General features: G+C 40.5%; 1 protein-coding gene across 1 annotated transcript; it reads right to left on the reverse strand.

The window, feature by feature from the left end:
* Positions 1–10,735: 10,735 nt before the first annotated feature.
* glipr2l (GLI pathogenesis-related 2, like) lies at positions 10,736–15,890 on the reverse strand. Its single transcript, XM_079240217.1, has 5 exons — positions 15,631–15,890; positions 14,941–15,049; positions 12,768–12,871; positions 12,282–12,359; positions 10,736–11,669 (listed from the first exon to the last, which is right to left on the reverse strand). Exons 1-5 carry the CDS (start codon positions 15,641–15,643, stop codon positions 11,503–11,505), a joined length of 471 nt encoding a protein of 156 aa, XP_079096343.1. The 5' UTR covers positions 15,644–15,890; the 3' UTR covers positions 10,736–11,502.
* Positions 15,891–17,862: the final 1,972 nt, after the last annotated feature.

Raw genomic sequence — 17,862 nt, forward strand, 5'->3', positions numbered from 1 at the left:
GGGGTGGCACTGCAGCCTCTGTGACGCAGCTCCAGTTTGTTCAAATTGCTGCGGCCTGTCTTCCATACAGCAAACGTGATGCTCACTGTGTTATAAAACTTGTAAGGAGCAGATGCAGTCAAAGAATGAATGTTAGAGGCCTTATTTAGCAACCTAGCAAAACAGATTTGAGCAATTTTTCAGTCTTGCACGTCAGCATTTCTAGATACATTTAGTAGCATCTATTCTTGTGTTATTTCCTTTGAGTCAGGGATTATTTTTATATACGTCCAATCCCAGTCACAAATGCATTGCAACTTTTTTGTCAGGGCATGTATTAGAAAATGGTTGCTTTCTATCTGCATTTAATTGTAGCATAGAGGTTACTTTTCCTGGATGTTTAACTCTTACTAGTTTATCCTCCACACAGCATGACTCAGCACACTCCCTAACGCACATTCAGTACAATACTGAGGCAGAATCAGGCAGGACTGCTGATGTTTGCTTCTGCCATCACACCAGCTAGGCCACGATGGCTGCAAGGGAGCGCGTGCAAAAGACAAGACAAGAGACATGGGAGTCAATATCAAGTCTTGTTCTGTATTAACATGTACAAAGCAGGCCTACAGAGAGGATTAGATTAAAAGAGTTTTAGAGGTAATTTGAGGGTGAGATGCAGAGATGGAGCTACGGAACAGAGAGTAAATGTGACACTGTATCTGTATCTCTGGCAGAGTAAAACATGTGTGTATGTGTGTGTGTGTGTATGTCAGAGAGAGAGAGAGAGAGAGAGAGAGGAAGTGTGTGAGTGTTTGTGGCTGGCACTGAGCTGAGCCACTTTTGTGTCTATGGCCAATCAGCATGTGGATTGAGGTCACCGTGGCAACAGCCCAATTATGAGAGTAAAGGAAGATTTAGTTTTCTCAATAGAAAAAGACAGTTAGAGCAGATCCTCTGGGGATATTTGTATTAAAGTAGTCCATCAACATTTAGTGAACATTTTTTAATTTCATCTTGTTTATACTTGCTTTTCCTTTCTGGCTTGTAAAGAAGACTCCCCTTACTCACTCCTTGATCCCATTTCCTCATCAATCTGGCCATTTCATCTAAATTATCCGCTGACATGTGATGACACAAGGTCATAGTCTGGAAGGACAGGAGGACAGACAGCTCTATATTTCAGTAACAGTTCATTTGCTTTTGGCTAATTGAGCAATTGTGTATGGTGTATGTTATTAGAGACAGAGAGAAGCTGCAGGACCTCTGTAATTATTAGTTTTTAACACCAGTCAAAGCAATTTCCAGACAGGTTTTTCAGTCACAATGCTTGTTGATCTTTCAAAACCCATTTGCAGTATTGTAGTTATGACAGGCATATTAGTTTAATTCAGTGACTGGAATTATGGTGACATTTTTTAATGTCTTAAATTCAGAAGTGTTTGTGTGAAATGAAAGAAGCTGATTATTCCACATCATATCTTCTCATTTTGTTTCATTTTCTTGTTTCAGTTCAAATCCACACAAATCTGCAGATAAATCCTCTTTTTTCCCACTGAAATTAAAGTTTGATTAAACTGTTTCTTATAATTATTTTCTGTTTCTCCAGACATGACCAGACACCCGTCTACTGACTCCACCCCAAGTGACTGTGGCTCCTCTCCCAGTGACAGTGGGTCTAGCCCTTCTCCTACCACGCCACAGAAACTTCTCCCAGTATGCACTTCTCCATTTGGGTCACGACTATTTCATGTACCACCCAGCTCCTCTGGCACTCCAAGGCCACAGCCTGAAGGCTCCGACCATCGCAACACACCCAGACTGTCTGGAAGATTAGGTGGTCATGGGCCATGTGGCCGTCACATACCTGTGAAGATGGAGAGAATAAAGGTGGGAACTTGTTTGAGTATGTTTGTAATTCTACAGAATAAACGCTACAAAATGTATGTCAGAGATATGTTCATTTCAACTGTGTGTTTTATGCATTTTTACCAGGTCTTGACTGGTTCTGAGCTGGAGAGCGACTATCAAGAGCCACAGACCATTGATACCAGAGTGGTAATGGGTGAAGAGACACTGCTCAAAACAACAGACAAACAGAAAGGGAATATCCTAGTTGAGCCATGTGGCCAAGCTATCCCTTTGCCAGATATTCCAAGGCTTCCTCATCCTCAGACCCAAATAAAAGAGGGACATCTCAAAACCAGGAAAGAGGAAATCCAACCAGAAATCCCCCCAAAACTGGAAGATCTGGAAAATGACCCAGTCACAAACCCTTGCCCTTCTTCCTCAGAGCTCATCACAACAGATGGCAATTTGATAGAAACCAAGAAAGAGGATGAGACCCTCTCTCAAGATGAAGTGCCTTCACTCTCTTTTTCTGAATTGGCCTGTCCAGTTGCTTTGTCCTTCTCGGAACCAGCCTATGCTGTTGATCCGCTGCGAGTGGGTGTTCCCTCATCTCTTGACCCAGATCTTTACTATACTGCTCCTTCCACCCCAATCAAGATGGCTACCCGCTCCTCAAACCTAAAACATCATTCATATCCTGGGTCTCCAGTGTCCCCTCTCTCTCCTGGTTCTCCCTCTGACAGCGAAGACCTCTGCTCTCCCCTCACGTCTCCTTCAGGCTCTTATATCACAGCAGAAGGAGGCAGCTGGACATCCTCTTATACATCCTCCACCTCGCCGTCCACTTCCCCCAACCTGCTTCTTGCAGAAGAAACACAAGAGGCCCCAGCTTGCTTTGTGAGCTCCTTATCAGAGATTGGAGATGAAGTTGGGGAAGAAAGGGGCCGGCTGGGTGCAGAACGGGAGGAGGAAAGGGCCGGGGACTATTGCTTGTACCATCCTGAGAATTTTGTTATGAATTCACGGATGGGAATTACAGACACAATAATCCCAGAGGAAGATGAGGCTCTAAAAGGGGAGGAGATCAATATTTCCAGAGAAAGTTGCCGACCTTGCTGGGTGACCGATAATACACCTCCTACAAGGAGCAGTAGCAGCAGTGACTCGCAGGAGGATGGGGGAGAGTCCGAAAGTTCACTTTGCCCATTGGAAGAGGCCAGTTCAGAGAGAGCAGAGTACTCCAGGCCCATACAGACAGGTCTGACACTGCAACTGGAAGAATGTACATCACAGGATCCCTATGGACCTATTGATACTCACCCAGATCTTCCCTCCACTGCCTTGACACCTGACACAGAGAACATTACCATGGCCTCTTCTAGCATCAGCCCTGACTCACTGATCCACCCCCTTGATGGTTTCTGTCCAGGAGCCTTTGATAGCCTTGGCCCCAGTTCTTTCATACTCTCCCAAGCAGCATGTGCTGATGATACACTAGATGAGGAACGGATGATCCCTGCCTCATTGATCTCCTTTCCCATCCACACCAGCCTGATCTTCAGGGCTGACTCAATGGAAATCACCCTCTTCCCCACAGAGGAAGAAAATGAATTTGAAGTCAATGACAGAAATGAAAGGAAGGATGTTGATGCATATGCTGCAGGAGAGGAGGAAGCAGATGTAGAAGATGGTGATGATGATGATGATGATGATGAAGAGGAGGAGGATGATGACTACGATTATGAGGATGATGGCAATGTTGAAGCTGCTCCTGATAGTGATGAAGAGGTGGAAAATGATAAAAATGATAACAGCAACGGGCAGGCGGAAGATGGCGAGGAAGCTCAAGTAGAGGTGAAAGTGGTAGAAGATAAGGAAGAGGACGAAGAGGAGGAGCAAGAGGATGACGATGATGATGACTGTGACATCAAAGCAGTGGAAGATCCCACTGATGAGGACAGCTCAGCATCTTTCCTTCATTCACTTTCAGAAACATCAATCAACGAGGGCTTAGATGAATCCTTCTGCTTCCAAGATGACACAGATGACTCATTAGATTCTGCCTCTTATAATGGGGAGGAAGATGAACGCTTGTACAGCACTGAGAGACATGCACAATCACTTGAACCCGTACCAGTGGATGAACTTGAATTGACTGAAGTCCAACCAGAACATGAACAGGACCTGAGTCAAACGGAACCTTTGCACACACAACTGAGCACAAATAAGACATTGGATAACTCTCACCCTGCCTGTGTGTCTGAAGCCACTGCTTCATATCCTGAAAGTAGAGAAACCAAACCTCTAGGTGTACCTCTTACCCCCCAACCCCAGTCAGACCCTGATTGTGAATCAGCTAGTGCTGTAGAGGAGATAAAAACTTTTCATGCACAAGTTAGGGCAAATAATCCTGTGGATAACCAGAAACTTCCTTCCGAGGCAAATTCTTGTCAGATAGAGTCCAACACCAACCAGAGTGAGAAGAAAGAAAAAGGTGGGGTGATGAATCAAAGTCTTTCTTATGACCCTCTCACCGAACCAAAGAAAATCTCGGCTAAAAATTCGTCTACCACTTCTGTTATCACCCATGCATCACCGGACTCTGCTGCTGAGTCCCAAATTGTTCCTCCTTTTGTCCAGGAGACAACAGACCTGAACAGTTTGGTCCTTTCAGAAGACTTACCAACATCTGTTAAAGCAGATTACACAAAAGAACCAGAGAAAGACTCTTTCAAATTGCTCATTAAGCCTCATCAGAAGCACTCAGAAAGCCAAAAGACGGTAGGTGCAAGTAGAGTTGCATTATCAAAGTCCTTCTCCAGTAAATATGATGTGCCTGTACAGGGAGAGGAAGGAGTAGGTATGAACAACGAATCTGGCAGTGAGCTTCACCAGAAGAATGAGAATTCTTCAGCTGAGCCTAAAACTGTGGAGTGTAGAATCAATGATTCTGGATCTCCACTGAAGATGGTGTCTCCTACCAATGACTTGAATAAGGGTGTGCCTCTTCTGTCTTGCCCTAAAGACTCGAGTCCCAACCCAAGTAATATTCCTGTTTCTGCCTCCCCAGAAGTCATCTCAGAACTTCCTGAAAACTTGGCTCTGACTCCTGAGCACTGTGCTGGAGACTCTGCTCAGGATAACTTAAGGGAGAATACCCTAAGTACTGATGAGGGGGTTCTTGGAGCTGCTGGGTCCTCACACTCCCCACTTGCTATTTCACCCAAAAGAGAAAATTCTGAAACCGACACAAGCAGAGAGATAGGTCCTGGAGCTGGGGCATGGTGTGACACCAGGATGGGACTCGGTTTTGATCTAGGATTTGGATCAGGGACGGATTTTGGGGTCTGGGGAGCAGGAGAATCGTTGTCTTTGTCTCTGGGCAAGAGATACGAATTAGAGTCGGAGAGCCTATTAATGTGCGATACAGAGGGCCAAAGCACACAGACAGCCATGGTTACTAATATGAGCAGTGATGTGTGCAAAAATTATGAAAATGTTCTGAGTTCCATCCTGGATGAAGAAGATAACAACAGTCTTAATGGAAAGAAGGAGCAAATGGTGGATAAAGATTTGGTTGGAGAAGGAGTTTCTGAGTTCAACTTGGCTCGTTGGAAGTCCATTGAAGAGATTTCAGAGGCGGGCGGAGGAGAGGATGGAAGCTCCAGATTCCCAGAGGACAATGTCAGTAATTTGAATCCAGACGATGACGATAATGCAGACATGCTAATACAAGACACTTGGAGGAGTTCAAATGAATCTGCCTTTGATCCCTTGGAAGTAGGCCTGTATGGAAGTCTGAACGCTCTGTCAGAAGAAGTGAGACCCCAGAGTGCGAATGTTAGCGCTAGAGAGTCTGTGTCTAACATTCCACTTGAAGAGATGCCCATGCCCAAGACTCCTGATGAAGACCAAGAACTAACAGAAAGGCCCATAAACCAAACACCAGACACAATACAGACACCAGTCCCAAAAGAAACTGCTTGTAGCTTTCCAGCATCAGTGGCCGACACTAACATAGATGCTACTGGAATAGCTAAACACCTTGATTCGCTAACCAAAGCCAAATCAAGATGTGATGGAACCCCAGAGTGTCAATCAATCACTCCAGAAAGTAATGTATTTTCTTTGCCCCAAGGATCATTTGGATACTTTACCCCTAAATGTAAATCTGATATTTGCAGACCAAAAAGTGCTCATGAAGCCAATGTGGAAAATTACATCTGTCCACTGGAAACAGAAAGGGAGCAGCTTCAGACCAATGGTCAAAGTAAATGTGATGCCAGTGCTGTGAGGAACAGACCAGTTAATGAACCAAAGATGATAGAGGCCTTTAGAGGACAGCATGGTGTTGTATGTATCTCAGGGGAAGAAAAAGATGAAAGCAGAGAAAAAGAGAAAGATGGGGAGAAAGATAAAAAGAACCAAAAAGAAAGAAATTCATCTTCTGCGCAGAATGGCTCGGAGCACTTTGCACACACACCTAAGGATGGGCTTTGCACAGATGCACAAGTTGCTGCTGCAAAAGGGAGGAGAAGGAAGCAGAATAAACACAGGGCATCTCTAACAGGAAATAATGCTGACTTTAGTCCTGAATTTGTGGATGATACAAAGAAAGTTTCTGCTGCTACAGATGTAAGGTCAAAGGAGATGGCACAAAGTTCTACAACTACAACAAACTACAGTGAGAACAACATTTCATCTTTAGACAATCAACAGAGAGGACATGTGGAAGGCAAAGCTGAATCTGGTTCACAGATACAGGGACATAACAGTTCCAGCCCTGATGTCAAAAATCCGATACAAGGACGCTGCAGCTCTACCACAAATATACCAGACAACCTCAATACTATGGTAAAACTGAAGCAAAACTTTAATCAAAAGCAGGAAGTGCTCGATAACAGACCACTAGCTGATACACTGAGAGGAATCACAGTGGACATAAATGACAATGACATACATACTGACTCCAGCCTATCTAATAAGACTCCACTTTCATTCTCTTCCTTGTCCTCCTCTTCCCTCCCTTGTGCCTCAGCAGAGCCAGAGAATGGCCTTTCCACACCTGTCCAAGAATCCCAACCTGTCCTCTCAGCCCAACAAGAATCTTTACTGTCCACAAGTCACACCAGCCCTTCCCTTTTCTCCATGGACTCTGGATTTCCCCAAAACAGCAACCTCCAAGAGGTCACTGCCGTCTTTTCTACATCAACAGCATCTGCCACAAGTGTCTCTTCGCCCTCACTGTCCACTGCCATGCCATTCAGCTTGCCACAGTCTACCCAGGAGTCAGGGAGTTTAGACTCGGTATGTGCTCAAGGTCCTTCTTCTCAGCCACAATCTCAGTCTTATTTACAGGCTCAGACTACAGTCAGCGTCCAGTCTCACAAGCAAATCAAACAAGGTCACACATGGAGCAACCGAGACAGGTGCAGAGGTAAGCAAGGAAATGATCACTTTTATCCATGTTACAGCCCAAAAGCAACTGAGTAAAATAAATAGTGACTGATGTTCCCTCTGTAAAAGGCTCATCTTTGGCTGAAGAGGAGACAGACAGTGAGGATGACGGTGAATGGTTTCAACAGGGTCAGCGATCTCAGCCCAGAGGTGTTGCTGGAAACAGAAAAGGATCATCACAAAATGAGTCGGATCCTGGCAGTCAAAAGGAAATTCAGCCTTTTTCTTCTCATCAAAGGATCGACAGACATTCAGTCTTTCCAATCAACCACAACCACAGCATTTCTGAAGAGATTGATCTCTCTTTAAATAACAACTGTAAGTTTTTCTTATATTTTTAAGGTAAAAAAACCCCCAGAAAATAATGTCCCCTACATTTCTTCTATGTCTCTTACATTAACACATTTGAATGTTACAGAGTATATTATCAAACCTGGCGTAATGTTTCTGTTCTTGTCACTTGTATAATTGCACATTATGTTAATGATTAAACAGTTGGGAGATGTAATTAAGTATATTTTCCACTGGAAGATTTAATAAGCTGGTGCTGATGTGCCTTTGGAATTTGTAGTGAACACTCTTTATCAGTATTTATGGCACTTATTGCGATTACCATGGATATTAGTTTCTATGGCAATAAGGATATGGTGCACCTTTTTCATTCAGTGTGTTTTAAAAAATATCCTTGCTCAGGTTCCATGTTGGCTTCCTTTAATGAGTCTGAGAGTGAAGGTTCAGTGCCTGAGCTTGAAGAACCAGGGCCACTAAGACCATCAGAACCACAGGTGGGTCTGCTGTTGATGGTTGAATCAGGATCATCAAGCTTTTCTTTTTCACACTTTTAGAAATAAAAATAATATTCCCAGGGGATGCTGATTAAATATTGTGTTTTCTGCAAGATGCTAATTTTTAGAACAGGTGACCCTTTAACCGCATCATGATCTAATTTTTGTGAGGAACAGAACTTCTCCGTTCAATTTCTCCCCAAACTTGTGCCATTGGGTGTAGACAGCCTAAAAAATAATTGAACATGGTGTGGTTTTGACTGTGGCAATTATAGCAGATGAAAAACATGAAATATAACCCTCTAAATGTTATACTTGGCCATTCATTCGAATTTTATGGATTTTTAGCCTTTTTGTCGACTTCTTACTTTTCTTCATTTCAGCTAAAACATCTACATGTATAAAAGGACTTCTTTTTTTAAGTAATATTAGCAGAGCTGATGTTAGTGAGTTTACTAATGTTGGTTTATTTTTTCAGTCTATTTCTTCTGCAGAAGAAGGGCTGAACAGGCCAAAACAGAGCCGAAGTGAGAAGAAGGCCCGTAAGGTTAGACTCAGCTATATATGACTATTTATTGAAATAAAATGAAAACAAAATTACAAAAAAAGCAACGATAAAACAAAGAAGACAATATTTAAAGCTGTATCATACCATGTTCTGGGCTTGCGTGATATTGTTCCTAACTGTCGCTCTCTGTATGTAGGCCATGTCTAAACTGGGTCTGAAGCCAGTCCACGGTGTGACCAGAATCACTATCAGGAAGTCCAAGAGTATATTATTTGTCATCAGCAGACCAGATGTATTCAAAAGCCCTGTGTCGGATATCTATATTGTATTTGGAGAGGCAAAGGTACATCTTTCTGGCTTTTTTGATCATATATGTTGAAATAATTGTATGTTTGTGCTTCTTACCCTCTTCTCTCTCCTCCCTCAGATCGAGGACTTATCACAGCAGGCTCACAAAGCAGCTGCAGAAAAATTCAAGGTGCCTGTGACATCCTCTCCTTCAGCCCCACCTGTCCCACCCAGCCTCACCATCAAGGAAGAGAGTGAAGAAGAGGAAGAGGAGGTATTTACCGTTCAAACATTTTTCCATATTGTTTGTTGTATGTACAGTCTTTCCTTTTCAAAACCCCACTCCTATCTTTTCTGCACATCAGGTGGACGAAGGAGGTCTTGAGCAGAGAGACATCGAACTGGTGATGGCTCAGGCCAATGTGTCGCGAACCAAGGCCATCCGTGCACTGAAACACAACAAGAATGACATTGTGAATGCTATCATGGTGAGGATGAAGGGAGGAGGAGGAGGGATGGAGGGAGGAAAAGCAAGAGGGTAGAGGGAGGGCAGATGGTAAACAAAATAATGAGTCATAGCTAGTGAGCAGAGAGAAGGGGGAGGGTAGAGAAAGAGCAGAGGACGAATGACACAAAGAACTTCTCCATAGTCACTGAGACCTGCACAGTTTGGTAGTGCAGTTTAATAACCACTAGATGGCAGCAACAACTAATTCTGAGTTCAGTACTGGCTCTACTAAATAGTGCAGATGCCATTTTTCCTGACGTGAAGTAAAGCTCCAGGTGAAATTGATGAAATCCCCACTTATGAAGATCATTCAGTTATTTTATTTTGTAAAAGTTGAAAATATTTTAGGTAACACCTAAACATTCTTAACATTCAGACTTCATAAAAAAAACACCCAAAAAAATTAAAATAAAAGTTTTAATCTTTGAATTTATATTCCCAAGATCAAGTTGACAAAAGAAAGAAGAGAATAGGAAATAAAGAACAATTATTACTTTGTTGAAGCTCAACAAATGGATGGATTTATAGTTAATCGTTAATCATATATATTTATATATATATACGTGAATTACGTGATGAGAGGATTTTTAGAATTCTTTACACTTTTTTTTCATGATGGGTTGTTTTCTGTCTGTTAGTTTGGAAAATATTCATTTTCCAAATATGTAAACACTTCACATCAGAATAATTCATAAATTAATACATGCATATGTTTTAAAATGTGTCATTATATAATTAGCTCACTATGTAATCTGAAAAGGCTTTTTAAAAAGTGCCTCAATTGTTTTTTCAAACAAATAAGAAAATAAGCATTAGCCAAGGGTGCTGAATCAAGTTTTTGTCATGGTTAAAAAAAAACCTGGATGAAAAGATGACAGTTAATCACAGTAGTGTCTTTTGTCATACTTGAAAACAATTTTCTTTTTTGTTCTATAATCCTGACACTGTTTTTCTTTCTACCTACCTTTTTCTTAGGAGCTGACCATGTGAGAGAGAACTGACAAAGAGAAAAAATATTCCTGACCCCCTTATTCCAGCCTATAAAGCCTAAACAACACTGACTCTTCTATGTCGCTGCTGCTGTATGTTGCATCCCCAGTAACTGCTAATAAAGTCTGTTCCAGCGTGGACTTTGACTAAGCTTTGAGAGTGACCCTTCAGAAAGCACCCACATTAAATCGCACGTCTTTAAAAACCATTTAGTTTACTCTCCTTTTTCCAACAGTTTACTGGTTTTGAAATTAACTTTGAGGATCAAACAGTCAATTTTTTTCACATTATCAGAATAAAAACATTGTTTCTAGACATTCCTCCCGTTCTCAGGGTCAAGAGACATCTAAATGACTATTTAATACAGCAGCTGTGATGTTTCATCATATTCTGTTCAGACAAAACAGATGCCAAATAGAAAAGGCAGGCTGCAGAACTAAATTAAGATTTCATTTGACCTTTTTCATGTTTCAGAGGCCTTCTTTTTTTTGTGCATCGACGAAACGAAACAAATTTTCTTCTGTCTCACTTTCAAAAATGTCATTCAGAATTGATGATGCAATTATGTGTGTGCCAAACTCATTTTTTAAAATCCATCTACTTTATTGTACAAAAGTGATTAGAGTGCAAGTCGCGATGTGGGACTTCTTTCTCACGAACAGGCAATAACAAAAACATTCCATCCACATACAGTCATCGGCTTCAAATTACAGCACGGACTACATGTTAAGGCATCCTTCTCTCTGAATTAGCTCCATTCTCACACAAAAACAGATGTAAAAGTTGTATTTCACTGTTCAGAAATTAAAAAAAAAACAGAGGCAATACTGTATGGTACTTAAAACAACTAACATAGTTAAGATTACACATCTTTCAAAGTCAGTGGTTTGTTAGCAAAGTCAAACAGCAGGAATACTTCCAATTCAAACATCATGTCATTTACTGGTCCTATTTTCAAATGACAAAGACAGCTTGAGTTCTATCTTTTAAAATTCACAAGCGATTGTGGCACAGCTTTCTGTCTTTAAACATGGGCTGCTCCCCAGGAATCCTCCACAGCGATGCAGGTAGGCAGCTTCTCTCCCGGAAAACAGAAGAAATGCTTTTGGGATGTGTGAAATAAGAGGATCAATATCTCTTCATGAGCTGGTTTTAGCTTGGAGGACATTATTCTCAAAGTGTCCCTGGTTAGTGATATTCCCTGCTGGGAAATATCTAGCCACCACAAAGGATGAACCGTCTGATGCGATGGCCTTGCCCACACCCAGCTTTTTGCTGCTCTTCCACACCATTGCTGTGAAATGGCCTAGACGAACAGAAAGAGAAATCACAGGCAAAACTTACTGGAGGGTTGGACAAGAAGTAAAAAAAAACCATCCTTGAAGGATTTTGCTGCAGCTGAAGTGTACACACTCTTAAGTACACTTAAATATTTACAGACAGAGGAGTCTGAATTTTTCTCCGGTTCATGACTCCTAAACTTTTCCTCATGTTTTATCCAGGTTTTCACAACTTCTCCCCGTGACTGATCATAATGAATCAGTGTGAATCACCATGACAAACCAGTGATCTGCTTCATGTTTGATTACGTTGCACTGGTGCAGTGTGAGGTTGTGAAAATCCACCTGAAGGACTCAGAGCAGACTGCATATGACATGCGAGTTTAGGATGGATTTACAGAACGATGATATCCCCCATGTCTCCCTTCGAGTGGTCACCGAGTCAGGCAGTCACACACTGACATCAGCACAAGAATAACAACCTGCTTCCCCATGCCTGGGTAAGTTTGACACAGAACAAAAAAGTAAACAGAAAATAACTAAAAAGCAGGGAAAGCAACACAAAGCGAGATGAGAAGATGAGACGAGACAAGACAAGACAGGACAAGGGAATTCAGACACACTTGTGTGAGTCTCACCAGTGCCTGAAGAGAATCCAGGATGGTTGAAGTTGTACTGTTTCACTTCATCATACCAACGATCTGCAACATCCTTCCCTGACAAGCATAATGAAAATATATATATGAAGTGTTAGAAGACAAACAGGTCCATCATGTGCAATCATGTTAACATTAAGACAGCAAATCCCTCTTTGGAATATGTTCTCTATCATGTTGTTTGTTGTGTCACTGACAACTGAGCCGTTTTTATAAATCACACCTGCATGTGTTGACATATTTGTGCAGTGAGTCATGGTGTCTGAAGTGGAGGGGAAATTGATCCCAGCTGTCCGGCAGCAGCAGCTGACAGTCAGGACAAGGAATTTACTTTAGGCCTGTCTGACTTGTATCAACAGTAGAACCTGCCTTATTCAACTTGTCCAAATCTGAGCAGAGAGATTCGTATTCATCCACACAGCCACAGCATAACTACTCAACCAAAGCTGTTTGTTTTAGTTTCTGTACCACACTGATCATATGATGCCCATGCCAGGTTCTCTCCACAGCTCCCTCTGCTGGATTCCACGCTGTGTTTCAGGATTCGCGTGCTGGCCAGGCTCTCAGCATATCTGAGAAAAGAGACAAAGCAAGTTGTGCACATTGTTGGTTTAAAGTGTTCCCACTGTCTTAATTGCCACTCATGGCTAAAATTTCAGCTCTGCAAAGAAGAAAGCACAGTCTCAAGTGGTGTGTGCTGATACACTTTAAAACTAGTTTATTTTCCAGATGTTAGCTAAAAAGTCTCAGACTTTCACAAGTTTGGCAAAGCATAAAACTTCATGGTCTAAGAGGAATATTCATATGATAGATTTTCATATTCTAATTAATTACTGCAAATGAGATGGTTTAATATTTTCTAATAAATTTGTACTCCTTTGATTTTGACATCTCGTTCATCTTGTTAAATCATTTGGGAATGGTGTCAAGTTTATTTAGAAATAGTGTTAGGAGTAAGGATGCACTTCAGACAAAGGAGTGAGGACAGAGGTCATTTTACTGCCTCTAATACGAGAAGGGTTGCATTAGAAAATGGCTTGGTTGAATCAGAACTTAACAGACAATAAATATTAAAAATAAAAAATATATTATAGGTTTACATTTCCAAATATAACCCCAAAAAGAAATTACAAAAAAAAAAACCAAAAAACAACAACAATAAAAAAACAAAAACCTCAAGAAACAGCTTTCCCTAATATAGAAAAAAAGGAGAGGGGTTTCAACAGCAGACTTTCCAGCAAACAAATCATCTACAATGTTGGAGCTTCCTGCTGTTTTGCGGTGATGCAGAAGTTGCTCATTAAGTTTAACTGACAAAGAAGCAAATTAATACATATAACTTTTGAATGTACAATTCACAGAACTAAATCTTTGTTGCTCCCTCCAAAGGTCATTAGCAAATTAAGCTGCAACCCGTCATATTTGTTCTGTCTTGTAAGACTAGTAAAAATCATATGAGTTTTTGTCATTTTAAATATTCTAAAATATGCCTTGCATCAACCACAGATGCCAACTACCTTTTGATTCATGTTTCTGAATTACATAGGTTGAGGTTTGTTACTCTTTCTAATCATACTTATGCTCAGACATGCAGCTGTAAACCAAAATGACTTCCTAACCTTCCTCCTGAACTGAGACAAAACACATCTGACCTTTTCAAAGCTGTCAGTTGGCTCAAAGGGCAAAGATGAAGAATAATTTCTTATCACATTATCATGAAAAGTGAAATGACATGGCATATTATCTCCAAACTCAAACAATTACCAACATATTTTAATAGTATTTACAATAGAAAAAAAAAAAATCCAGGCAAAGATGTGACTTTCTCTGATCTATGTGATCAAATCACAAGGTCTTTAATCTTTTAACATAAAATAAGCTTAAATAGGCTATTAAAAGTGTTGTCATTGCGTTTAAAATCGGGATTTATCATTGTGTACGACAGCAAAGCTTCCTTCAGTCAAAGCTTGGAATAAAAGATACAGCATTCACTTTGTTTTCTTTCTTTATTAAAATGTATTCTTGGAAGCCAGCAGGATCACAAGCTGTCTGTTCCCACACACATTAAAGGAAACCAGAGTCATCTCAGTCTGCTGTGTTATATATCCAGACTACACTAAATGCTTAAATAGTCTTTTCTAAGTGATTTATTGGTCTTTTACTCTGGGAACAATACAAATTTACAAAAACTGAAGTTATGGATCTAAGTCATGCTACATTCATTTAAGGTTTTCTATTGATAGTTATATTTCCTCACCACCATTCACTGAGCCTTTCCTCAAACTGTCTAGATAGTTGCATCTGTTCCTCCCACAGGCTCTTTTAAGAGTCGAGAGAAGAAACCCTCCTCTGTAACATCTCTGAGTTTTTTTGGTCACTGTTATCTTACAAATCCATGAAAATGAATTTCCATTAGAACTTTTAAATAAAATGTTATTGAAAATATAGTTAAAGGAACTGAATTATCGATAACCTGCAATCACAAACAAACGCAGATGCAAAATATTACCATACTGCGGTTATTGCATTTGACAGGCTCAGCTGGAGCTGTCACTGCTACCCACAGCACTTTGACAAGGACTGATTTCCATAGTCCTTGCTAATTAAGTTTCTTATTTGATCTGTGTGTGCAGTAACCCACCGGGCTGCCTCTCTGCTCAGCTTGCTGCTCAGCTTCAGTGGAGGAGCCTGGTGCTTCTTCCTGTACTCATTATGGCACTGCAGCACCTCTTCAGCAAACTGCTTGGAGGCTGAGAAATGAGGAGGACCGAGACAGGAAGAGTTAGACACCCTCTGACAGAAGAGACATAATGATACAACATGAAGACTCATCCATGACTGCAGAGCTGAAACCCACAGGCTGACTGAGCTCAGACTGTGAGTAACAACTTGGTGACAGATGATGGAGCAGAAAACGTCATCCAAAGCACCCCCACCTCCCCATTACTGCCTGGTGCCTATCACTCACAGGCCTTTTCATAAATCCCACCGTCTCTTGAGAGCTCACACAATAGGCACATTCAAATAGTCGCACAAAAACAATGGTAGTACAGATGTTGCCTGCCTTTACTAAGCATGTTGGAGAATCAGGGCTGTTAAAGACAATGTGAAATGTAAAGGAGGGAACTGGACGAAAGTTCAGCTGGTAGTTCTATATTAGGTCTCTACTATTTTAACATGTTGTCAAATTGTTGACAAAAATAGAAAAAATGAGGCGTTTCCCACTCATGCACACCAGCACAGTTTCACAGAGCAAGAAGCTTTAAGTCAGACATAAAAATCCAACAGTCTGTAATCTAAATGAAGCTCTTAGGGTGCAGTTTCCACTCACCTGATTTTCCCATAGTGCTGACACAGAGTCTTCAGCTTTCCAGATTGCCTCTTCTTATCTCTTCTTCTCTTGTTTGCTTCCACCTTTTCTTACGTCCTTTTAACACTCCTGCTCTGACACAGCTACTTTTTCTGTTTCATTCTGTCTTGACTTAAAGAAACTTAGCTAAGTTCCCCTTTAGCTCGTCATCAGGCTGCAATGATCATTGCAAAACATGTTTCTCTTGTTTCACTCAATTTAGCATGACCTGACTCGTCTGCTTCGTAGCCACACACACTGCTATCTGCATGCCCACAGCTATCTTTATGACCCAGAGAAACACACACCCTTTCCACGCCTGAAAATGAAAGGGGAGCCCTTTCTGTTCCCATTGGTGACATCATCTCTGTGAGACATATGCCCATATATGGCTCTGGGAATTTTCTGTTAGTTGCATCAAGGAATGTTACTCCTAGCAACTGTGGCGTGGACCACACGGCCTTTCTCTCAGTCCACACTGTAATGATGCAGCATTGTGACGGATACTGTGCACTGGGGACAAAGAGCTCTTCACTTTATAGATGTTCTCAGCCCTGCCTTTCAATATCACTACTAACCTCGGCACATATAAGTAAATGACAGTGAACTCAAATGAAGGAAAAGTGGTTATTTATTGCTATCCTGGAGAAAAAGGCAGTGATTAAGCAATTCGCCAATTGCAGCTGATATGCATGGAAAAGAACAACTGCTGTAGCTGCATAGCAAGGTTTCCATTTGTCCGTCTTAATGAGATTTGCTGCCTCCCTGCATTTCCAAGCTGTTACATTTATCATATCAAAACAAATATATAACACTTGATTTGACAAAGGCAAGAATGGTTTGCAGCGACACCTCAAAGCGTAGCTCATATTTTACTTTGCACCTCATAATTCAGATTGACACAAAACATCTAGGATTTTTCTTCTTGTTTTCTTTTCTTTTCTTTTGTACAGGCCACAGTTTCTGTAATTGATAAATCCTAAAAAAAAAAAAAAAATAGGGAAAACTAAAATAGAACAAAAAAACCAAAAAGAAAACAAACAAAAAGAAATTGTTCATCTAAATTGGACTGTTAATAAATAAAAGGTCAGATTATATAGAAGCTACTGAGGAAATCACCCTGCTGCTCATTGGATCAGTTTGCTACCTTGTCTGAGCTGTTGATAGTCTTAGCTACTCATTTCAACTTTTCTGCAACATGATTTGTATAATCTTGTTGCATTTTAGAGAAAAATAGAAAATAGGGGGGGGTATAATTCAGAAAGGAGGCTACCTTGTGAATAGTAAGACACTATCTTCTCAACATGGACAAGTTTCGGTTCGGTTCACCATATATATATATATATATATATATATATATATATATATATATATATATATATATATATATATATATATATAAATAAGAAGTAAGAAAAATCTGAAAAAAGTTCAAATGGAAAACCCACAACCAGAAAATGGTCATACCAAAAGAATTTAGTAACATTACAGTTGATATTTCTTTGTTTTATACAAATTAATATGAACAATTTTAAAAAAGACAATAAGAACTGGAAAGTCAACACAAAGCACAAAGTCTTCATGTGAGAATCTTTGTGATCTTATTGAATATCTTTTAAAGAAAATGTTTAACTAAACGAAATGACCCAGGAGTATCTCTTTTTGCAAAATTCTTTGCAAAGGAGTTGCAGTGATTCCTTCATTATCTCCTTCACAATTTTATGCTGATATCAATTTAAAGGGATACTTGATTATAATTAACCTGTTATCCCATCACAGTACTGTGATTTGTATGGAGCAATTTAAGAAGGTAGGAATAAGCAGTCTATAACAAAAATGTATTTATTCTTGCCTGTTTTTTAAACAAACTTTTAATGTAATGGAATACATCTTTTCACCCTGATATGACCTGAAGTCTCTGTGTGATATCGAAGTGATAAGATAGCATTACTGGTGCCATGCTGGTGCCCTTGTTGCTGTGGTCTGGTTGACTCCTGGTACAGACAGCTCCTGTGAAAGTGTTTCCTTACTGGGCTCCTCTGTGTTTAGCAACATATAACTAAGTGCATCTGTGATGTGTGTCGAAAATAGGTTTTGGATGTGTGTGTGTAAGTGTGTGTGGGAAGGGTGGGGCTGAGGGATTATTCTTTGAATTGCTTTTATAATGGATAAAGCACTTCGTGTTACTCTTTATTGTAGGAAAAGTACTTTATA

The sequence above is a fragment of the Telmatherina bonti genome, assembly GCF_933228915.1.
Source record: "Telmatherina bonti genome assembly, chromosome: 5".
NCBI classification, from domain to species: Eukaryota; Metazoa; Chordata; class Actinopteri; order Atheriniformes; family Telmatherinidae; genus Telmatherina; species Telmatherina bonti.

What these genes read in the sequence shown, in the direction of transcription:
- glipr2l (XM_079240217.1), bottom strand. An exon ending in CTGAGCAGAGAGGCAGCCCG is followed by an intron (nt 12,872 to 14,940) that starts GTGGGTTACTGC and finishes CTCTTTTCTCAG; the next exon opens with ATATGCTGAGAGCCTGGCCA. An exon ending in TGGATTCTCTTCAGGCACTG is followed by an intron (nt 11,670 to 12,281) that starts GTGAGACTCACA and finishes CTGTTCGTCTAG; the next exon opens with GCCATTTCACAGCAATGGTG.